Source organism: Micropterus salmoides, unplaced genomic scaffold (assembly GCF_014851395.1).
Source record: "Micropterus salmoides isolate LMB-PRFRI ecotype aquatic unplaced genomic scaffold, ASM1485139v1 Ms_hic_scaffold_8, whole genome shotgun sequence".
NCBI lineage: Eukaryota > Metazoa > Chordata > Actinopteri > Centrarchiformes > Centrarchidae > Micropterus > Micropterus salmoides.
Genome location: NW_024044570.1, coordinates 14,432,762 through 14,456,761, shown reverse-complemented (window position 1 = coordinate 14,456,761; position 24,000 = coordinate 14,432,762). Strand labels below are relative to the sequence as shown.

General features: G+C 39.8%; 2 protein-coding genes across 2 annotated transcripts; both read right to left on the bottom strand.

Annotated features, from left to right (window-relative positions):
* Window positions 1-3,428: 3,428 nt before the first annotated feature.
* On the bottom strand, window positions 3,429-12,125 carry LOC119893668 (transcription initiation factor TFIID subunit 3-like). The gene is given in 9 exon segments (XM_038705970.1): window positions 3,429-4,215; window positions 4,218-4,294; window positions 5,812-5,918; window positions 6,201-6,465; window positions 7,917-7,999; window positions 8,082-9,693; window positions 9,695-9,911; window positions 11,042-11,284; window positions 11,748-12,125. Coding segments are annotated over 9 exon segments (2,805 nt in total). The 5' UTR covers window positions 11,914-12,125; the 3' UTR covers window positions 3,429-4,180.
* Window positions 12,126-13,770: 1,645 nt separating this feature from the next.
* On the bottom strand, window positions 13,771-19,709 carry LOC119893688 (protein TASOR-like). Its single transcript, XM_038706006.1, has 6 exons — window positions 18,778-19,709; window positions 16,246-16,368; window positions 16,007-16,160; window positions 15,806-15,911; window positions 14,642-14,823; window positions 13,771-14,263 (listed from the first exon to the last, which is right to left on the bottom strand). The coding sequence occupies exons 1-6, from the start codon at window positions 19,576-19,578 to the stop codon at window positions 14,166-14,168; spliced, it is 1,464 nt and encodes a 487-aa protein (XP_038561934.1). The 5' UTR covers window positions 19,579-19,709; the 3' UTR covers window positions 13,771-14,165.
* Window positions 19,710-24,000: the final 4,291 nt, after the last annotated feature.

Genomic DNA, 24,000 nt, shown 5'->3' with positions numbered 1-24,000 from the left:
GCACTCATGCCTGGCATGTAATAAGTCAAATAGCAGCACATGTTTACAGAACTGCAGGTGGTCTCATGATGAGTGAAAACACTCATCAGCTTTCCCTTTTTACCAGTTTTGGGCTCCTCTGAGACTGATTGCACAACAAATACTGTCTGTCTTTTTATGGGTTAAAACTGAAACTGTTCCAGCTCGGTGCACATTGTGTTCTGTCGCGTGTGCTAACGCGGTGAGTTTTTAAAATTGAAGAAGTGAAATGAATTTGAAACCTGTTTATATAAACAAGCAGTGCATTCTGTACTACAGCGGCATTATATGTCACGATCCTGTCCTCAGCATGTCTGGGTTATATTATTTTGGCCATGCCTTCTCTGTGTTTTGATTTTGGGTTCTCTGTGTCTGGGTTTCAGTCCTGTCTGTGGTCTTGTATCCAGTCTTCTGCTTGTTCTGTGTGGTGGTTCTGATCTGTCCTGTTATCTCAATGTCTGCCTTTAGTACTTGTTTAGTTCTGTTCCTGTCCCTCTTGTGTTAGATCTCTACCATCATGCTTAGGTTCTATCTGTTTGTTAGATGTCAATTTATGCTCTCCGCCAGTTTCATTAATTAATCTGATTTTGATAATTTTGCTTTAGTCTCTGTGTAGCCTTCATTATTTCATTCATCCACATCTTTAAGTTACTTCGTATCTGCCTTGTCTCGTATCCTAGTTCCAAGTTTGGTGTCTTAGTTCTTAGTCCTGTACCTTAGTTCATGTCTTAAGTTTACTCCTGGTCTGTGTACTTCTGTGTTGTTTTGCCCATGTCTGCTCTGAGTTTTGTTTTATCTTTGCTTCAGTCTGTGTTCCTTGTTATTAGTGTATTCGTATTCTGTCTGCTTGTGTCTGGATTAGTTTGTTATTTTATTATTCTGATCTGTTACATCTTACTTTGATATGTTTAGTGTTCAGTACTTGTGTTATGTCTGCTCACCTCCAGTAATCTGCCTGCCATCCAGTCTCTCTGTTTTTCCCTTCTGTCTCTCTGCCTCGTTAACCCTGATCCCAGTCACCTGTGTTGCTCCCGCCCTGCTCGTTAGTCCCTGTGTATAAATGTTTGGTGTTTCTGTTCTTTCCCTGTCCGGTCATTGTTGCATGTATGTGCAGTTGGTTATTGTATGTTCTGCAAGTTGCTACTTACCTGTTCTGTTTTTGGATGTACCAGTTACCTGTACCCATGAGTTTTTGTTTATGTCTGTCTGTCTGTCTGTATAGCCCCGTATTAAATACTCTGGAACTAGACCTCTGCTCTCTGTGTCATGCATTTGGGCTCTCCCCTGCTCTGCGCACCCAGCGAATGGGACATTATATCATGTTTATGAGGCGATGTAGATGCATCTGGACAGCAACCCTAATAAGAAATAAAGACTGAATACTTTTTATGTCAGACATACTGGAGTTCCATCTTTACAGGCACTGGGCAGTAACTTATGATCCAGCAGATGCTAGCAACATGAGACCTGACACCAGCATGTGTGATTGAAGAGGGAGAGCGACAGCAAGAGGCCCACAGCCAGCCAGCTCTGCTATCTTTGACCTTACTGACACTTTAATTCATATGTAGGTTTTTTGCAAATAATTGATCTTGCTTGATTACATCTGTAACGTACTGTATTTCCCCCTGTTCATGTGGGCTTGCATGAGTGAATGCATTTCATATGATAAAAAGCTATACACCACATTGAAATGTCAGCTTGTTTTGCATGGGCAGAAGTCCTTTTACTTCCCCTTTATTTTAGGCACACATCATTTTTTCCACTTCCTCTTTGAATTAGTGTTATCGAAAGACATTTCCATCCATCTATGGGCGCAACCCGCTCATAGAGAGAGGTGAATACGTAAAATGAATATCTGACATTTTAAAAGAGTTAAGGAGTCACGTGCTTTTTTGTGCATATCATATCAAGCAGCCATATCTAACGAAGGTGTCTTAGAGCCTGAGGTTTAATCATATTTATTAACTAGGATGTTGTCTCTGTGACTGTACTCACCAAATAAGGGTATTGAATAAGTCAGTGATTGGGTGTGCCACAGTTTCCTTCAATTAAATGAGGGTAAAACTGAAATAATAAATGCTTGCAGCAAAGCAGAAAGACTGAAAAGAATCCTGGTGTAGCCATTGAGTCTGACCTATCTTTAAACAGAAATCAAGTCAAAAGTCACCACCAAAAACAAATATAGCAGAATTAGAGAATTAATGTCTGAACAAGATTCAATCAAACTAAACCATGCCTTTACCCACAGTAGGTTGAACGACTTTAATGGCCTTTTCTTAGGTTTGCCTAAGTGCTCTCTGAAAATTAAACTCTTAAACTCAGTTCAAAGATTGAGTACATCTAATGATCAGAAAGCATTAAAGGTTTTCACAAAAATAAATTTCTGATATTGTGTAATATGAGCCAACTAGATGTCTGAGGTCAGCCAACACTGGTCTGCTAATGTTCCCAGAAATAAACAGAAGCACAGTGAATCTGATAAACATCTAGTATGTACAGTCAAGCTTGACTGATAATAAAACCTTCTGCTATAGATATAACAGTTGACATTTTACTTCTGAGAACGGAAAAAGTTGGACACGCAAAACCTGCACCATAAAAATAAGAAGTCTATTGACTGGGGAGACATGCTTTACTATCTCACAGTGAATTCTTTTCTATAGAAATCTTAATTAAGAAGTCTTAATAGCTTCTGAGCGACTGTAAATCATGTTTACAGTCTCTCTACAGATTCTCTCATGAAGGAGAGCACTACTGGAGCTGGTTTTACTTAAAGGCATGCCTAGCAAGCTAAAGATTCTAAACGCATCAACAGAGGGACACCTGTTAACATTTCTTACATTCATAATATGGTGGAACACGTTTTTTTTGTGAGCCTGCTGTTGCCACTATACACGGCATGAGTGGCAGTGTCTGTGCATGAAGAATGACACCGTGTGGTCACTGAGGGGAGAGCAAAAAACAACTCAGCTGCAAACGGCACAGGAGACATTTTTAGGTACAAGAAATCAGTTCCCCACAATCCACAATCAATTTTTTAGACAAGCCACTCTGTGCAATGTGACTGCCAAGCATTCTCCTACATAGCTTATGTAGGTGAAGTGCTGCACGACAACTCAGCTGAATAGCCCCCAAATCTAGGCTAATGCATTGCACAGACTGCTGCAAGACAGGATTTGGAACTTCATCTGTAACCAACTGCACACTGCTTCGTTTGTGGTTTTGTCATCCAGTGAGAAATGAGCAGGAACAAAATTCAACATCAGAAACTCAGTTTGTTAAAAAAATTTCCACTCTATTCTATATGTAAGCAAATGTAAACAAACAGCTACTGGGGAGGGGGAAAAAAGAGGGTAAACATAGACTGTCCAGGTTGAAAATTAAATAAGAATGACAGAAAATGTAAGTACAGTTTTGATGGTAATGAGATTTACGTCTTAAAGTCTGTGAGTACACAGACCGTTCATCTTTAATATTGAAATATCAGCGAAATTAATTACATTACAAGCACAGCTACAGTATAACTCCAAGACAAATCCATATGAAGAAAAAATAAAAATACAAACTTTAAATTTAAAAAATGTACAGAAATTACAGGAAATCATTAAAAACCAATATCTGAAAATGGATTTAACAAATCGGAATCCTAAGAACAAAATGCACTTGGCTTGGATGTTGGTATTGACACATTTATACACACCTGATGCCATCATCATTATATACATGACATTTCAATGATACTGCAGAAAACTGGGGACAGGTTTGACTTGCAGGTCATTCCTCTTGTGACAACACGAAGGAAACAAAAGTAAAGACGATGGATGTTAGTTGTTCTCTGCTTTGTTGAGCTCTCATCTTAGACAAAGTCGTGGTCTCCTTATACAAACATAATTGTCATGATCTCCTTCGACTGGACATCCGAAACAACAAGCAAACACTTTACAGGTGAAAAAGGGAAAACCACATGAGAACTAAGGCTGGATATGTGCTGGTTAAAGCCTTTTTTCTTACCAACTCACCACCCATCGTGGCTGACATCATTAAAAAAATCATCCGATGTTAGCATCAGCCACAATGTTAAACTTTCTTTTTTTATTTTACAGCAGTGCCACGAGTGATGTGGCAAAAAAGTCCAAAATATGTGCTTTTTGCATAGTTCTCAATGCAGTTTGTGTTTCCTTTTCTTGTGTTTTTGTCCTTCTTCTTGCTGGAACATTTAACACAGAACCACTGCTGGTCCTCGGGAGGGGCTGTAAGGATCCCAACACAAGGCCTGAGCAGAGAGGACAAGAATAGAGTTCATGTTAGTGCAAAGATGCTTAGGATGCAGCTATTTTCTTATTTATTTCTTCAGTTCGGTATGCCGTTAGTAAAACATTTACATTCAAATAAATCTATAAAAACACTGATGTACGCCGCTAAAGACCACCTACAGATTTTCTGAAAATAAGGGGATGCTAACCTGTGTATGACTGTATAATGAACCATAAAAGGTTTTTAAAATCATTTTTTAATTCTTAGTTTTTGATGTGTGTGTGTGTGTGTGTGTGTGTATGGATCTGCATTGCTTTTTATACTCTATTATGTATTTTTTCTAACCCAATAAATATATTGGACTAAAATAAACAAACAGATACATAAATAAGCCTGATACTGTCAAATTAGGTTCATGTCTTAAGGTGTGTGGAAGCTTTGAAAGTGGGACAACTGATGTGAAATGACAAATGAGAAACCAGAGCTGATGTAATTTCCATCTATCATTTAGAAGCATGCTTTAGTTTCCCAGTAAGATACAATGACACTGGTGAAAGAGTTGAATGGACAGAAACTGTGTATTGAATTAAGTTTGGTGACATGACAATTGGCACCACCATCACCCGAATTTGTCTATTACAGAGCTTGAGCTTCACTGCAAATGTTTCTTTACATGTGCAATCCAGTCAAAAACAAGCTGCAGACATCTAGGAATTACTCATGGACTTCCAGAGTATAATATTAAACAAAAAACATCACACTGCATGTTAAGAAACTTTAAACTACGCATACTGCTGTTTCTAATTGATTTAAGCTTGTTATAAATAAAAACTGATCTTTAACTTTTTTTCACCATCTACTGTATATCTGTAAATATGCACATTTGAGTCTTGTAATAAGAATTGTGCAATACTGATATATTGACCGACTATTTGCCAATGTTTCAATGGCTAATTGTTTTTTTTAATTCTTTTTAAAATGACAAAAATATGTTTATCTGAGTTTCTATTGTTTTCACTGTTGTACGTAAAATGTACCAAACCACGAATTTCAGTGTACAATTACAACCCACATTTTCACCAACTAGCACAAACAGGCACAAACACAGATCACAAGATGTGACATGATGGAAACAATTGGTGCTGAATTATCAACTATGCAAAAGTATAATCCTATAGAGAGCCTAAGTCCTTTCCTTCTTCTCCACGGGCCCTTATTTCAGAAAAAAAATGTACGGGAGTCAACAACGAGAGGCATTATCCCATTTAAATTGTGCCCTGAATTACACATATGTTTGTCAATTTAAAATATAATTCTGTCTGTCAAGAAAGTCGCAGTTTATCGTAAAACAGTAATGTGTAATACAGGGCACAACTCAAATGGGATCAAAACATCTGTGGTCTCTTGCCGTACATATTATATCCGGAATAAGCTGCTATGGTAGTCCACCAGAAGGGGAAGGTCTTAGGCTCTCTATATAAAAGCAAATCATAGTATGAAGGTTCATTAGGCCAGAAAAAAAAACAATTCTCTTACCAATGATACCAATCATCACAGTCATCACATCCTATCATAGGACTGCCATCATCAGCTTTGTTGCATCCAGGACATATCCAGATCTGGTTTCCCCATTCGTCTCGGATCTTGAGTAAATACACATGGCAGAAAGCATAAGCAACACTCCGCTATGAAAGACAAAATAGCTATTACAGAAACAATGCTGATTAGTGAAAAGGGGGCAAAAATTACATTAATAGACATGTAGCCCTTTTTATCATAGGTTTAATTCATTTACTGTCCACCTAGACTGAAAAACACATTGCATGCACTTTTTATTCGTAAGAAAATAAACCACACTTTATGAAAATACTATTGTCATATGCATCAAATATCAATAAACAAAAGTGGTGAGTATGAATACTCACCACGTAGGTACTGACAGTCTCAGTTACTACGCTGCGGACTGGTGTTTTGAAGGCTGGAGAGAGCACAGAGGCAGGGGACAGCAACGATGAAGGGGCAGGAGCTTGTGGAAGAGGCGAGGCAGGTGGGGGCAGAATGGGTGCCACTGGGGAGAGTATTGGAGGCGGTGGGGGCGTCCGAGGTCGGTTCCCAGGTCCAGACTTGGCAGCGGGGGTCTTGGGTACTGGCGTCTTGGGCTCTGAATTTGGAACTACCTTGCTGATAACACTGGCAATGGACAGAGACAAATACAAGTTACCACAAATAGAAGACTTTACTATCTCTATGTTAACTACATAATGTAAAGAATATCAATACATGTCAGAATCATTTTAACTACTTAAATATGTAGTAATGTAGTAAACAGCATGGTATCCTTGGGCCATTTTAGGAACACGTGTTTAAACTCTTAGTTAAATTTTAGTTTTAGCTGAGTGATGTCTATTCTTGGTCATTTCTATTATTAATTAATTTGTTCATTTAGTGTACTGCTTTGTACAGTTCTTTCTTATATTCTAATGTATATTTTTGTTCTTCAGTATAGTGTATTATTTTTTTTACATTTACTCAGGTCTCAATCTCAGTAAGACTCACCTGCTTAAACACAGTTACATATTTGCAATTCTTCTATATTAGGCCCCATCGACACTACTGCGTTTTCGAATTAAAACGGAGACCTTTTGCTATGGTTGCACCTCCCGTCCAGACTACAACAACGAAAACGAAGACCTAAAACGGAGAAGTTTGGAAAAGCTGCTGACCCGTTTTGCATATCAAAAACCGGGGGCGTTTTAGTGAAGACGGGCCAAGGACTTTAGAAACAATGACGCAGCCGCTCACGCTCGGCTCTCTGACTGGGTCTTGTAAAGCAGAAACACGATGCTGCTGACCAGGTTTTTGACATGATATTTTTATTAAAATATTCTGTACCGTGCAAATAACACTCATCTGCCTACACGGACACTGTGCATGTCGGCGTTTACTTTGCAACAACTCCCAGTCTGTTTTCTGCCGCCACACTCCCGTGTTACATTCAGTAACAGTCGCAGCTTGTTATTGATTCATGCAACAACAAAAAAAAAAAATGGTCTGATGCTGTAATGCAATGTATCTATTTATTCTTTCGACAAATCTTTTGTAACTACGGAACAGACCGTCTGCCTAGCTGTGCGTTTTCAGTTTTCGTTTTAATGTAGACGGAGATCAACTCCAAAACGTTTGTAAACTAAAACAGAGTAGTGTGGATGGGGCCTTAGTAGCAATACCATACTTGCGTTTTAGTACAGATACCAAAACAGTACTTTCTTTAAAAACTTAGAGTAATACAAACTTTTTTCACGTCACTTAAGAAGCCAAATATTTTCACATGTTAAGTAAAATAACTTTGCCTAATTAAGTAGTCTTAAAAGATTTAAATCATCATCATTCAACTATCATATAAAAAATAAGACTGTGAATCTGACCAGACATTTGATGCAAGCTTAAGGTACTTGACGGTTTTCAATACTGCTATAATAATAATTATAGCTCTAGTACTATGTGTCATGATAATATTGCTGCAGAAACAAACATCCTTTTTTTTTATGTTGCAAGAAAACGACAACCTCCAGTAACATGCAAAGAGGTGTTGGAAGGAACATTACCAGAAATATCACCAGAGACATCCATTCAATGCTTACATTTTGTCCTGGCCTGCTCCCACCCTGAGTGTCAGTCTGGGGATGACTGGAGATGGTAAAGCTGCAGGAGTTTCTACTTTCACCTGAGGGATCAGGAAGTACAAGGTAAATTTCAGTGTCACTCAAACACAGAAACATAATGACACACCGCACAAGACGTTTTACCTTCTCCAATCGAATTCTCTCTTTTTCTTTTTCCTTCTCCTTTTCCCGTTTTTCCTTTTCCCTCTCCTTTTCTTTTCTCTTCTCTTCTTTCTCCCTCTCCTTTTCTTTGGCCTTCTCTCGCTCCTTATCCTTCTCCTTGTCTTTCTTTTTCTTCTTCTCCTTCTTGTCTTTTTTCTTGTCCTTTTCCTTGCTCTTTATGTCCTTGTCCTGGAGGATCGGGGCCAAAGGAGGAAGCATGGAGGGTATGCGCAGGCAGGAAGAGGGGCTGAACAGTGGTGGGACCTCACTCAGAGCAAAGGGGGCTAATGCAGATTGTTTCTGCCTGTCCTCCTTGTTCCTGTCCTTACCCTTGTCCCTCTTATCTTTGTCCTTTTTACTTTTTTCTTTATCCTTTTTTTTGTCTTTGTGTTTCTCCTTCTCCTTCTTAGGGCCATCTCCATCTCTGGTTTTTATCTTGATGGAGCCCTCAGGCAGAGTATAGTCTCGCTGAAGAAAAAGGTCATCATCCTTCATTCCAAACTCCTTCCAAGGCATCTTGCCATCCTTGGAAAAGTCCTTGTTTTTATCCCGGTTCTTCTCCTTGTTCTTCTCTTTCAGCTTGCCCTTTTCCTTTTCCCGGTCCTTGTCTTTTGGCTTGTCTTTCTCCTTTTTCTTCATTTTAGTTTTGAGCTCCTTCTTCAGCTTTTTCTTGACATCTACTGATGATGCCATCTTGTTCTTCTCCTCAAACACCTTGAGCAGAGGTTCAGGAGTAGGCGGTGAGGCTGATCCAGAGGACACATATTCGCCTTGGTTTGGTGGGGGTGCGGACGGACCCCCCTGGTTGACCTTTCGGATCACCTCATTGATTGAGTCATCCATAGTCCAGTTTCCTAGGCCTGCATGTGCATGTAGGTGAAGTGGTGTCGATGTATCTTTTACAGAGTTGCCGGGCCCAATCAGGACTTTAGGCGTAGACGGCTCCATGATGGTCAGCCTCCTGGGGCTGGAGAATCCATTGCTATCTGAATCAGAGCCCGAGGAGAAAGCAAAAGGATCAGGCTCCCGCTCAGCACATGCTCTAGCAATCACAGCATCAATGGAGTCATCAATGGCTGTATTATCAGGCTCTAGTTTCTTGAAGGGGCCCTCAGATAACTCCCTGTCCTCTATATTCAGACGCATATGGATGTTTTCTTTGCCCATCCTCTCACTCAGTGCAGACAGCGGTAGCTTATGCACACCTTCTGTCTTGCTCTGGGGTTGGGATGCTTTAGCTGAAACCATCTTTGGGCTCTTGGGGCTTTTAGGACTCTTCGTCCTCCCTGGGGATTTCTTTCTTTCCTTAGACGGTTTTGGAGAATGGATGGGACTACCACCCACCGGAACAGGAATGACCCCTTTAGGGGACTTAGTCCGTTGTCTGCCAGGGGATGAAACCTTAGGCTTTCTTCCTGGAGTGGTGAGGCCCTTTTGATCAGAGTGTTTTGGTACTACTGGCTGAGGTCTGAAGGGAGCCAGGGCTCCAGAAGGTGTTTCAGGTGACATGGGGTCAAGGCTATCATGAGAAGGCAGCATGCCTGGAGGAACACGTTGAGGGTTAAGAGAGGTAAGGGGCTCCCTGGGCTCAACCCCCCCATTCTGGGCTGAGGCCAGGGTACATGCGTGGTCTCTTGGAGGTAGGCATCATGCCCATAGCTGCATCAGGACTGTCCAGGTGCCTCTTCAGCGGGTGGTTCTCATCGTTGACCGTCTCGTCATCGTCCATGTCCTCCTCATCCTCTTCCAGTGGCACCTGCATAGCTTCAGCTGAGGTGCCCATGTCAGGAAGGACTTCCTCCTCCTCCTCTTCTAGAGAGGAAAGAGACATAAAATGAGTTGAGTTTCAATTCATCTCTAAAGATTCCCACAACAACACTGGTTTTAAAACATATACATGGTTATTATAATGGCCCAAAGATATAGTTTTATACTCAGTTGCCAGTTTATTAGGTAAGCCTAAGTTAAAACTAGAACCGCAGTCTAATACAATCCTACCTTCATGAAGGATAAAATTTTAACGAGATATGTTGACTCAACTTTATGATAATTTTGTAGGATGTAGTTTGTAGGGGCTATAACGGTTATGAAACTGAGATGGAAACCGCGACACTGAAGTCCACAGTGTCGTGTCGGGGATCCGAGAGACAGAACCGCGACACTCCCGCTCCATCAGCAGTACATTTCATAAAGTCACCGTATTTACTAAATTGCCGCGTGACTTTGTTTTCATCTGCGCCGCATGTATATGGAAACCGAAAGTAAAATGTCCACTTAATATAATATCAAATTAACATCTCTTTCTCTGTGTTTCCCTGCAAAATGCTAAAATGGTCGGCAAATATACTTTGGCAGGTGCTAATATACCTGGCCTGCCCGTTCAAGTAAAGTATATGTCGAAATCACTGTAGTAAAGTTAGTGCAAGCTGTAGGCCAATATTTTGTAAATATTACACTTCTACCAATTTTATTTTCCTCCAACTGCGTCTCGTGAATATTTTGGTCCAGTCATGATTGAGTGATCTTGGAATATAATAATAATGCCCACCCACCCACCGGAAAAAAACGGGGGGGGGGTGGGGGGGGATTGGGTGTAGTAGTTTGTGGTGCTACTGAGCTGTTCTGTGTTAATCTGAGAGGTGTTTCTAATGTGTAGTCCATCCTCAGTGATATAAATGTAGATGATAAAATACTGGAAAAAACAAACCAACAAAAAGCAATAAATTATAAGCATCATAGCAACACAGTATAAATTGCAGGGCTGTTTTGGGCTGCATTAGTTATAGCTAGATAAACCCAAATACTGGCAAGTGAGTGCATATTTGTATTATGTATATTCAACTGTGGATTAGTTGAGACATTTAAACTATAGAATATCGACCTCTGGGAAACACTGGCTAAACACGCACACAGATGTTCATATAGCAATTGTATGCACTGACCTTCTTGTAAGGAGACCAGGGGTGGCATGTAGTCTGGAATGTAATCCTTCCTTTCCTCTGCATCTCGAGCTCCAGGCTGGGGAAACTGCAGAACATTGTTTTTGCTAACAGGAAAGAGTGGCGTTTGATGGGTGAAGGCCACAGGCTCCAGGTTGTGGACATAGTCCTCCAGTTCACTCAGACTCACTCCAAGCAGCCTGAAGGCCTGGCTGACATCATCCAGGACTGGATCTGTTCTTCCATCTAAATTGCAGCATCAAAACAAGCCATTAAACCTCAGCACATACTTTGACTGCCTCTTGTTCACTAAAGTATACTGTCAGCGTTGATTACAGGTCAGCAGTTTGACTACATACTAATGCTTGTGCTGCACATACAAGGAGGTGCTCTGACTGATGCTGCATCAACACTCAGCCTAAAGTCAACAGGTTTCAGATTGATAGACTGATCTTTTTATAGTGCTTAGGTGCTAATGCATGTGACATATACTATGTACAATGTGTTGACCAGACGCTGGAAAGCATCACAGACACAATTATAACAATACAGGGACGCTGCTTAGCTCTGTAACTGACGTTACTGTACTTTTTGACACATCAACCTTTTCTAGGGGGCGCCAGCTACAGAGGTAGTCAACAACAACGTGATCGACTACTTCAGGTTTATGGGCTAAAAAAGTAATCGGGGTAGCACACGAAGCACTTACAGAGCTCAGAGTACCGATGGCAGGCCCTGGCCAACTGCTGGATATATCGATGCAGCACATCGGACAGCAGATCGCACGCAGTGAGCTGAACCGCATCCCAGCCCAGAGCCTGGCAGATCTGCGCCACCGAAACACGCAGCAGCGAGCGGGCATAGCTCTCGCACATCTCGCTGACTTTGTTACGGTATTAAACCCGGTCAGTTCCTATTCCAAAACATGCTCCCGGTCTTCATGTTTCACGGAACCCCAGAGGGGCTTGAGAAATCCCGCTACCGCGGTTAATTTTGGACATCTACTTCAGTAAATATGTTGGCGCTTTCGCCAGAGTCGCCATCTTGTTTCCATCGATAGACCCATCCCCGAAGTCTAGATCTCGCATGCGCACAAGTCTCTGCGCTCGGCTGTGCTCGAGGGGTTCATCAACGGCTGACGATGCGCAGGAGCTCAAAGTAACGTTAGTATTTAAAATGTAGCCACTAAGTTACTGTATGTACGATTTTGTTGGATCGGTATAGTGTTCAGACATTGTATTCATAGCTGAAAAGGACGGCATTTAAAGGGTTTATCAGCGATTTGCGCGGGAAAAGTATTAACGTACAAAACACATCGACGACTTTCGGTTTTAGCGTTTCATTGCTATGTCACACAAGTCGGAGAAAACAGTCGACGATCTCTGAGTCTGTCACCGCAAAACTTTATTGATTGAACAAGTTGAAACAGTTTAGTTCAGCTTCTGTTCAAGGATGAAAGTAGTGCAGAGTGTTAGGACAAAAATACTACCCATTTATAGTTAAACGTTTTGATTAAAAACGACAAGCGATTGGGTCAAATTTAATTTCCTGTTGTTGGTGTTTTAGAATACCAAGCAGGCAGTGACTTGGACACATTCTTGCATTTCTAAAAGCGTAAAATCTTTGGCCTGATAAATGATTAATCAATTGATCTAATTTATTGTCTCACTCATAATCATTAATAATTTCACGGAAGGTAAAGTAATCTGCCTATAGTGGGTGGTTGCGGATACAAATCCAGCCAACCTTAATTGCCCCAAAGTCTCAACTTTCTTAGAGCTGGACACACATTTATTTAGAATATCTCCAAGTCTTTATGGTCCATTTAATTTGATCCACTGAATGCTTTATTATGGTATTGCTGATTTATTAAGAATCGTTCTGAACACTTTGCTCCTTCACATTTTGTCTTCTGTGCTGCTGCTGTCATGTCCAGACACAGTGCTGATGAAGAGATCTTTATTCTCAGTGAGGCCCTCTCCTGGTTAAATAAAGTTCTTTCGTCATACTTTTATGTGTCACTTTACCAACACACTGTTATTATTTGACTGTGCATACATTTACATCCTGGCTATTTACTTAGAATACTACATCTCACACCAGTCAGATTTCACTTGTTTTCATTCATTCACTGTCAATTTTAATTTTAGCGGAGTTGCAAGGCTGAAAGGAAACAAGATTAAAATAAATTATGGTAGGAGATCCATAACATAATAAATACCTCTACATGCACATAGAGAACAGTTTAACTTGATTTTCCTTGCCAAAACCAAGTTTACATTCAAGCCTACATTCATTTTTTAGTTGTGTAAAGACTTATTTGAGAAGATTCCTTTTACAGCAAGATGGGGTGCACGTCATCCTTCCATTGTAAACAATGTTGTAGGTCTTTTTGCTGTAAGGGTGGTAAGTGTGAACACATTGTAGTGTAAGTTGTCAGGAAGAGCAGATGTTTCAACCAGTATGACGATTGTTAATATAGAAAACTATGAAAAAATTTATTTTCAGTCATTGCACTGAACATTGTGAATGCAATGATAACTTAACATGTTTAGAACTTAGTGATGATGTTAACTTGTTGCTCAAACAATTTAACACTCAGAGTTAAGAATCACTGTCTAACATAACAGTGTACAGTAGTATACATAAATGTCAAAAACACACCACTTTGAACAGCCTAATTTAGCTTTGTTGCAAGGCTTGGAAAAAGTATATTATTTTTATCTAAAAAGAGACCAAAACTTTGAACACAAAAAGTAATAATTAAACAAACACTACTAATGCTTGTGCTACAACTGTATAAAGTCAGGATTGTCAGGGAAAAGACAAAATATACAAAATGTGACAAAAAATGATCTTTATGTTTACAATTTACAATACAAATACAGTATATACAATTCACCTGCCAGTATATTGGAATTTTTGTCCCTATATTCATTAACTGAATAAAAAAGAAAAATATTAAGATTACTGCATACAAAAGAGCTGAACCTAAAAATAATATATAGTATGTTTGAAATCACCATTACTGGTTAATTACTGGTTTCTCCGCGTATTCAGTGAGTTTCTGACTGCTGGGTACCTTAAATAAGCACAAATGAATTTTGTCCATCTTAATATTTCCAGGTTAGACTGTAAATGTTTTGCTTGGAGAACATGTCAGGAAAGAGTTTGCAGTCATTGTTAAAATTCCATTCTTTCCAAATGTGCTGTCTGTTGTTGTATCTGTAAGAATAAGAAAAACATGTCATTCCTTGCACTCTACATGAACTAAAACGGTTACATGTTAAGCCACATTTGCATTTACACATTTAGCTGACGCTCCAAAGAGACTTGAATCTATATGTTAAATGTTAAGTGTCTTCCTCAGGGAAACATTGGTGTATGTGTCACAGTGGGAATCTTATCCAGATCTCCCACACCAAAGGCATGTGACTTTTGGGGATTTAAAAAAAAGTCCAATTAAGTCCAATTAAGCAATGAAAGCAGTCAGGCTTAATTATATATTAAATCATGAAAACAACATCTTCAAGAAAAACCACAGTGTCATGTGACTCATTGAATGTAAAGTACAATTAATGTATTTGTGCAGTAGTTTCTCACCTGTAATAAAAACAGGGTAACGGGCTGATATATTCTGGACCTGCAAATGGACCAAACATGTGAGATAGTCAGGCTGATCTCTTGACGTGAGGTCACACTCATGGTAAGGCAGCACCTCCACTATTCCAGCTTCTTGGCACCAGTTTAGGAAGTGCTTCTTCTCTTTTGCCTCTGCACTCAACCTGGATGTGGGAGAGCAAACATAATGTTCAGATAGACAAGATTTTAACAGAAAGGTTTATATAAAGTGCCATCAGCATCAGTTTTTAATAAAATGATAGCAAACTGTGAAAATCTGGGAAATAGATCGAGAGGATACATGGAGATAGGGCCTGATGGTAGGAGGTCTGTTAGATATGCAGTGGGCAAATTTACACACTACAAAATTATACACATATTATACACCAGTATACTTAATAAAAATAGCCTCATAGATAAATGAAGCAGCTACTTCATTTGATGAGGGAATGTTCTTTTGTCTCTCCTTTCTGGAAACAAGTAATTAAAAGTCTTGGAGGGTGGTTGTATAAACCATTGCCAAAATCTCTCCAGCTGTGCTTGTTAGAAGAGAGGTCTCTCCTACCAAGAAGTGTACCCAAACAAGAATTTGGACTTGCACTGGCAGGCTTTAGTGGCACTTCCAAGGATCGTTCTCTGCAATTGGATGTCAGACAAAGCCTGACTTTTCTGGTTAAACTACCTGGTGACATATATTATGAATCTATCAATCTCTACAAGGACTAATAATTACTAAAGAAGTTTTATGAAGTTTGGTCAATTTTGTAATATGTTGTATATAAAGAAATAAACATAACATAGTAAATATTCCTAATTTATTTTGAAATGTAATTTTTGCCAATAATTAAAATGTGCCATCTCATTTACTTTACTCATTGCCACTTTTTCTTTGTTTTTGTTTTGTCTTATTGTACTTCTGTTCTTTTGTGATCTTCTATGTATAGATGTGTTTTGTTGGGCTTGTTCTATTACCTGTTCTTTATTGATTTTTTGTTGTTGTGCGTGTGTGTATGTGATTTAGCTTTTGGAAAAGCTAGCAAATCAAAACTTACATAAAAGACCAGCTATTAGAATACCTGTAACCTGCTATTGAGGGAAGTGAGCAACAAGAGCTTTTCTGTAGTTATTTTTCAACATTGATCCTACCTTGCATTCTCTTTCAGCCGACGGCTGTCTCTGTAGTGCAACATCCATTTCCACTTCCCCGTTCTGCTTAGCTCTTGCAAGATTTCTGACAATTTTTTCATGTTGCCTTAAGATTCATACAAAGTAGACATCATGAGTTAAATTGGGATGAATTAAAAGAGAACAACAATAAAGCTGGTACTCAGTTGAAAGTGCACATACAAAGGCTGAGGGACTCCAGTGCTGCTCTGTCGATCATTATAAAACCACCCCTGGTGAAGAGCTCCTGATGGGTAAGATTCACAACATCATCTGGTTCGTCAATTCCAGCAAACTGCACACCTGGCGACTTCTTCAGGTTGAGCAAATGTGGGACCTGACAGAAGGCGGCAGAGTCATTAATTCCTGATTGTTTACTGCAAAAGTCCTGTCTTTATCTTTTTCACCAGCTGATCAATTACCTCACAAATGTGCTCTGCAATGTCTTCATTCCTGAGGATGATGAGTAGCGATGAAGAACTATCCTCACCCAGGAAGAACTCAGATGGCTGTACAGCAGTATGGCCTTCTGCCTCCAACTGTGCCTTTTGAAGACCAAGGAGAGATTATCCAAACTTTAAAAGCCATTTTCCATTAACAGGCTTTAACATTAAAAATTGTCCTTCTCTTAACTTGCTATAGTATATCTGGGGAGTATGTACATGGGTTATTAAAGGACTGTATGATATCACTGAATTCAGCATTCACTTGATTCCTACTTAATGTCTTCTCAGTGACCTCTTAATATCAACCAACAACAACAACAACAAAACATTACTTTAAAAAAGACAAATGATTAAGTTGTAAGCTGATATATGGGAATATATGAGTGTCAGTCATAACCTCTTTTAAACCCCTCTTGGAAATATTTAGTTAATGATACCCCACCAAAAATGTGTTTCTTGGTTATGAAAACACGAAGCCCCATAGGCTTGAAAAAGAGCAGTAAAATGTTTGCAGTTTTCTCTGTTATGTTTTTTTTTTTTTTGTAAATATCAGAAATGCTCATTTTCGTCCCAGTGGTACAGCATAGGATGTTAATGTCTGTGTTTGATTGACAGCACCTGGCAGACTGAGGCAGAGGAATGAGAGACAATGGCTGTATTCAGAACCGCCTACTACATACTTCCAGTGATTGTAGTCTGCAGTACTACATACTGCCAGTTTCTGGTTTTGGAGAGCAGAAGTAAACAATAGAACAAATAAATTACCACTAATAACATTTTTTTCTAATTTAATCTTGTGTTAGGAGAACATATGGAAGATACGTAACTTTATTTTAGCTGAATTTGTCCTACTACACAAAAGGCCATAATGCTTAAGTTAAAGTTAAGTTACTTAGCAAGCTGTCAACAAGAAAACAACACGACATACAGAACTTAAATCTAATGAGTTATATTTTTTATTATCAAAGACAGTACATTCCTCCTTGTGATTTCAACAATGACCGGTTGTTGAGACTACCTGATTAAATAACATTTAAAAAAATACTGGTTGTCGTGACCGTTCTAGCCCTTTGCATTATGGGACACAGTAAGTGAGGTAGACTGATTCAATGCATTTTGGAAATATTTTCCGAATCAGTACAACATCCGGGTATTTTTGGCATACTGAAGATTTTGCTTTTGTTTGCATACTGCACACTACATACTACAAATCAGAACATACTATAGTGTAGTAGGCGGTTTTGAATACAGCCAATGTAAGCAATCTTGGGCTGAAGCTTACCAGCCATTGACAGACAGTGTTTTGTAAGCAGTGGTATTGAAGTGTAAAGACCACACCAGCATCTAAACACCCAAAACTAATATTTGCAAGTACATTTACATGCTTTTTAATGTGCTGCAGCTCAGCAGCTAATTTTCAATCTAGCCTGCAACTAAAGTTAGCAGTGAACTTTTCTCTGGTGAATGTTTGTTTAGTGGCTCGTTCAATAAGCAATAAGTGAAGGACAAACGTGTGTTCATGATTGATTGTAGTTGGATGAGGAGGATATGGTAGCAGCGAAAGAATGCTTTTCAAAAATAGACGTTAATAGATTATATTTGCTAACTCGTGCTAATGATCACCAATTCAATATGTAGGTTGAAACACAATCATTAACTGAATCCCTGGTACACCAATCTGCTGTCCGGAGAAGTCTGATCAGGAGTGGCTTTCATGGAAGAATTGTGGCCAAAAAAGGCCAAAAATATACCTCCAACATCGAGGTAAGGAACTGGGATGCAGAAAAATGGCAGCAGGTGGCCTGTACTATTGAATCAAAATTTGAAATATTTGGCTGTAGCAGAAGGCAGTTTGTTTGCCAAATGTCTGAAGAGCGGTACAAGAATGACTGTCTGCAGGCAACAGTAAAGCCTGGTGAAGATTCCTTGTAGTTTGGGGCTGCATTTCTGCGAACGGAGTTGGGAATTTGGTCAGAATTAATGGACTCCTCAATGCTGAGAAATACAGGCAGATGCCTATACACATTCATCATGCAATGCTATCAGGGAAGCATCTGATTGGCCTTCTCCCTTAACATTCAAACACATTTCATGTGAAGCACATGCAGGAAGTATTGAGATGTATTACCAGTTGCTTTACAAATCAACAACAGTTTACTGCAGCAAATGAACAGAAAAGAAACACTGGGGCTCTGGGGTGAGAAGTGAAAGAATGTAGTGAAAACACTACATTTTGCTGCGTGGTTGGTTTGGCTAGTCACTCAAGTTCAAATTACCACCTTATGTGATGTTTGTTCATTTGCCTTTATCTTCACTAAACATGTGACTGTAAATTCAGATTTCTATCTTATTTTCCTTTCCTGGCCACTGAGTAAGTGTTACATTATCAAAAAATACTTTAGGTGGCATATCACTTTAATTGGTTATGGAATGCAGGCTATAAACAGTATAGTTAATAAATAGTTAATAGAAAATCTGCATTGGAATTTGGTTGAAAACTCGTCTTACCTTGGTTTCCTCAAAGAAGGCATCATCTGACGTCACCAGTATGTAGAATCTGTACTTCGTTTTACAGGATTTCTTCACGACTGAATTCAGATTGCTGCGAAAACTCTCATCCATCTCTCTCTTCATTTGATCACAGAAGTCAAAATGGTTACTTGTGGATGGTTCATTCTTTGAGTAACCTCTATCCATTCTTAAGTGTTTAGGTCTAGGTGGGACCTTTTTGACAGCACAAACATCCTTCATCAATGCTTCGTACTGCCTGGCACATTCTGCAGTCACATCAGAAACTCCAGCATGTTCCATTGGGTTGCCGGTACCTTTAGATAGGTTTTGAGGATGCAAAGCCTTTTCTTCCTCTGTTGTGTCTGTCGGGTATTTCCTGTCAGACATGTCTACCTTAATTTTTTGTCCAACAAGTGACGGTACATCCAAGTGATCCACCAAATCCTCCTGCTCTTCTAGACTGGAAAAGTGAACAGTCACAGGACTGGAGCAAGACAAATTCAATTTATCATGTGCATTCAGTGGGCGGATGGGTCCCATCTTACTCCTTTTCAAAAGCTGTTTCATTTGTTCGGAGAAGATCAGGCACTCCTGTTCCATTGATGCCAGAGTGAGGTCATCTTGTAGGCACCTCTGAGAAAGCTGCTCTATTAAAGAATAAGATCTCATCCAACTGGCGTTATAGACTGTACATGAAAGTGAGCTTTGAGGTCCCAGAAAGAGACTGTCATTTATTATGCTATCATTTTTGTGACTCGCAACTGATGTTGATGGGCCTAAAAAGTCTTCCTGATCCATTTCAATGCTCTCTTTAGTTGTTTGCCCAACTCTCTCAACTAAACTATTTCCAAGAAACCTTGGTTTCCATTAACAAAATTAGAGGAAGTTTTTGCAGATTTGTTTGCAGGAATCTTGTTGAATTTGTTTATGTCCCTCCTTCATGTTGATATAAAGGATCTAGAAGTACTAATTTAGCTTTATCTGAGTTAGACTTACCGTCACTAACATTTGATAACCAACTGCTCTTGGAAGAAAGCTCCCTGGCCTTGTGCTTATCTTTTAGTCCTTCAGAATTTCCCATGAGACTTTCTGAGTCTGAGTTTCCATGAGTCTTTTTCTCCAAGAGAATGGAAGCTGGTGTGGTGTATGAGACTACTGGAGTTTTACGTTGTTTAATCTTAAATACACATGACATAACAGAGTTTTCATTTTCTCTGTCTTTAGAGATGCAATCGGCTTGAATTTCTTCACTCTTAGAAGGTTTTACAGCCATGACAGGACGCTGACTGTATGAATTTGGTTCATTACTTAAATTTGTCTGTGATGTTGTTTTATGCTCATCTTGGTCAATATTTGTTTTAACAGCTTGCAAACATTCAGTAGAGGTAGAGGATCTGTGTCCTACAGAGCTCTCCTCCTGTAATACATCTGTTCTTCCAATATAGCGTTGATGAAGTGATAAGTCCGTTTTCTTTAGCTGCAACCTAACACCAAGTACTTGCTCTAATTTAGAGAAAGGTGATGAAGGAAAGTGACCCGATGATTCTGTGTGCAGTTCTTGTGAGGTAGAAGGTGACACCGCTGCTGGCTTTGTATTGTTTATTTTCTTGTCCTTAAAGTCAGCTGGGGTGTGGCTTGGGGCTAAGAAAGTAGGGATGTGCTTGATGCTGGTGTTAGGGGTTTGATCAAGAGACCGTTTCAAATCAGCTGTTTCAATCTGGCTGGATTTGTCAGTGTGGTTTGATTTGGAGAGGAACTTGTCTATACATTGTAGAACTCTAAGAGTTCTTAGCTCAAGATCAGGGTGAAGACTACGGTGAGGTTTGGGAAGTTTTCGCTCAAGAGGCATCATCATCTCATCCATTATAGGTGTTGAGCTTCTGCTAACACATTTCTCAGTCATGTTTTTGCAGGTGTCAGTACCACTGAAAGCAGAAGTGCTACTACCAGTAGGGCCAGAACAAGTTAAGTACACAAATGGGTTCTCATCTATAGTTGGGGTAGGGCACCGGTCATCAGACTTACTTCCCAAGACCTCTGGCTGGTGAGTTTCAAGTTTTTTGGACAGTGATATTTTGCCAGCAGACAGTTCTGCCTTTTTACTGTACATCTGAGATGTACTATGTACCTCTGTGGGTAGGACAGTTTCACTGATGAATAGTATTTCCTTCTGGCCTTGAACAACTTCTTCAACCTTGCCTTGCGAGTGTGGGTCATGTGGATGTACTGTATCCTCTCCAGAGGCATCTATTCCAATAAATGGAATTACAACCCCACTATGGATCTTTTCCAGAACCTCATTTGTTCTGTTGCTTTTGAGATCAGTTTTTTGAGTTAATGCCACTTCAGCTTCACATCTGTTTATAACCTCACATTGAGGTGAATGAGACTGATGATTAAATAGGTCCTTTTGAGTTGTGTTACCAACCTTTTGCTCTCCCTCAATCGATTTGGAATCCTGATCTTCAAGATCATCACTACTTAGAATTAAGTTTCCCGTTACTTTGTTTTGGCTTCCTGTTTCAACACTGTCATTTGTCTGGGGAATAGACCCAGCTGCAGAAGACAATGAGGTGCTCTCATCAGAAATGGGTGATGCTGCCTTCTGATAATGTGGCTTATGTGCCAAACAAATGTAATTTCCTGAATTTTCCTCAACTGCATGTTCATCATAAATAGGCTCCATTTCTGCTTGAGCGTGATGAGCTTTTTCTGAAATGGCATGTTCATCTGTCAATGCACTGCCATTTGCACAGGGTCTCTCCAAATGATCATCATTGCAGGCATCTTCTTCATTGTCTGCTTGAAGTGTTTGCTCCTCCAATGGTCCTTGGTGATTACACTCTGTGATGCAATCCATCTTTACAGAGTCTGGGCCATCACACATCAAAGGTAATGGTTGACCCAAATTACTTTCACCTTCCATAGCTGAAACGCAACTGTCTTTCAGTCTTCTTTTCCAAAGTCCATCTTCTTTTCCATAATGATAACCTTCAATCACCTTACCTTCATGTGCTGTACAACAATCCACATCTTCAATAATATTTTCAGCCTTGCCTGGTGAGACTGCTTTAGGTTCCTCCCTAGATAACCGCTTCTCATTCTCCAACAGATTTCCATTGCAGACTACACCTGGTTCTTCGTTTGTTGAATCATCACCATTATTAATAATTTTTTCATCTTGGCATGGCTTTTCATTCACTTCCCAGTTTTCCCCATCTTTGGATTCCACTTCATCATGCTCTCCTGTATGAATTACATCACCTGCTTCTTTGTTGGAATCTACCTCTTCATCTGTCATGGATTTAGAAGAACCCCTTCCATGATTTTGCCCTAAACTCATCTCTGTAGCTTCTGAATTTTCAATGCCATCTTTCATAAATTTCTTCTCATTGTTGCATTCATGTAACACGTGGCCAATTCCTGAAGCAGTCTCATGTTTTTTTGGCTGAATGGATTCACTTTCCATCTCTTCCTGTACAGGAATGAATGTTTATCACATTTAAGAGATGGTACCGTGTGCTCCATGTGGCCAGCTTTTTGTGAAGGGGTACAAGTTGCATTATTTTCATAGATCCTTCTGACACCATTCACCTCATTGATAATGTCTGTAGAGGGTACAATCTTTTTGTAACACTGGAAAAAGAAAGAGAAAACAGAATATAAGAATTACATATTATATAAACTGTCTTTCATTCTGTGAAAACCATGACTGCTGTTTCTCTCTGGTAATGTAGTTTTAAACATTTTGCCATGATTCTTCAAGGTCACTATTGATGCACTAGCAATTCAAACAATGAATCCTGGAAATGACAATTACAACAGTAGCTACACGTGTATTATATTACATTGCCTACTATTTAGAAATGTGTGTCAACATCAATAGAAGTATAATCAGGCCAGATAGTTGCTGCCTGACATGCAGGTGTCACATTCGCTGGGTGAGTGCAGCAGGAGTGAGCCCAAACGCAAGACACTTGTGAGCTGAGATGGAGTTCAAGGTTTATTTATCCAACTCACAAAACAGGCAAGACAAAACTCACGGGAACAGGAACTGGTATCATCCAAAAAGCAGGTAACGGGTAGCAACACGACATCAGACAGGACAGACATGCGATATCCGACAGGACAGGACTGACATGAGACAATGACCGAACAGGGAATGAACAGAAACACCATACATTTATACACAGTGACTAATGAGCAGGGCAGGAGCAACACAGGTGACTGGGATCAGGGTTAACGAGGCGGAGAGACAGAAAGGAAAACAGAGACTAGCAGGCAGGCAGATTACTGAGGGGGGAAAAGACAAAACACAAGTTCCTCAACACTAAACATCAGAGTAATATAAACAAGCGGACAGATCACAAATGAACTAACAAGCTAAGGTAAAACAGAACTCAGACATGGGCAAAACACAGAAGTAAACCGACCAGGAGTGAACACTAAGACAAGAACTAAAACACAGGACTAGGAACACAGACATGGAACAAAAACCCAGACTCCGCAACAAGACACACAGACAGGACTGAAACCCAGACACGCTCAGGACAGGATCGTGACAGCAGGTGCATCAGTCATAACTAAACCAGAATTGTAGCAAAAAGAAAACCCACAAAAATCTTCACTACTCATGTCAAACCAGAGAAAGCTGAATTGGGGTAATTTTGGTACCCATATTGGCATTAAATGAGCCTGCTTTTCTGTCTACTCATCCACTTTGTGCCCACCAATCGCACAGAGCCTTAATACAATAAATAGGCATGAAGGCACTCCCTCTCAGTTGGGTAAATCCCTGTAGTACATAAGCAGTCCATCTGGGGAATGTGTACATTACCAGAGTGTGGCACACATATATCACAAGATGACACTACATCGGGCTCTTGGAACTAAGTATACAAACATCAATACTTTTTTCTGGTATATGGTTAATACAGAGCAAAGGAATCAGCATCTTGATATGATAGATTACTGAAGCTCACCCTTACTTCACCTGCAGATAATCAATTCCTGCATTGACAGGAGTATGCATGCCAACATGATTGAAGGCTTTGCATATCCTGTGTCTGGGAGCTGTGTTGTCATGGACAATAGTTCCTGACCTGGTCTCATTTTGAACATACAAAAACTTTGCACATCTATTTAATGAGACAGGTGGTAGGAGAGGCAAGAGTAGTTTAAAAGTTGCAAATAAACTCCAGCAAACTGTCTAACTTGCAA

Excerpts from the sequence above, each read along its gene's own strand:
- LOC119893688 (XM_038706006.1), bottom strand. The coding sequence starts at position 19,578 with ATGGATCAGGAAGACTTTTTAGGCCCATCAACATCAGTTGCGAGTCAC. Across the intron at positions 16,161-16,245 it reads TTGCAGAGCACATTTGTGAG|GTCCCACATTTGCTCAACCT; the intron begins GTAATTGATCAG and ends GCCTTCTGTCAG. Across the intron at positions 14,264-14,641 it reads TTACCCTGTTTTTATTACAG|ATACAACAACAGACAGCACA; the intron begins GTGAGAAACTAC and ends TTATTCTTACAG.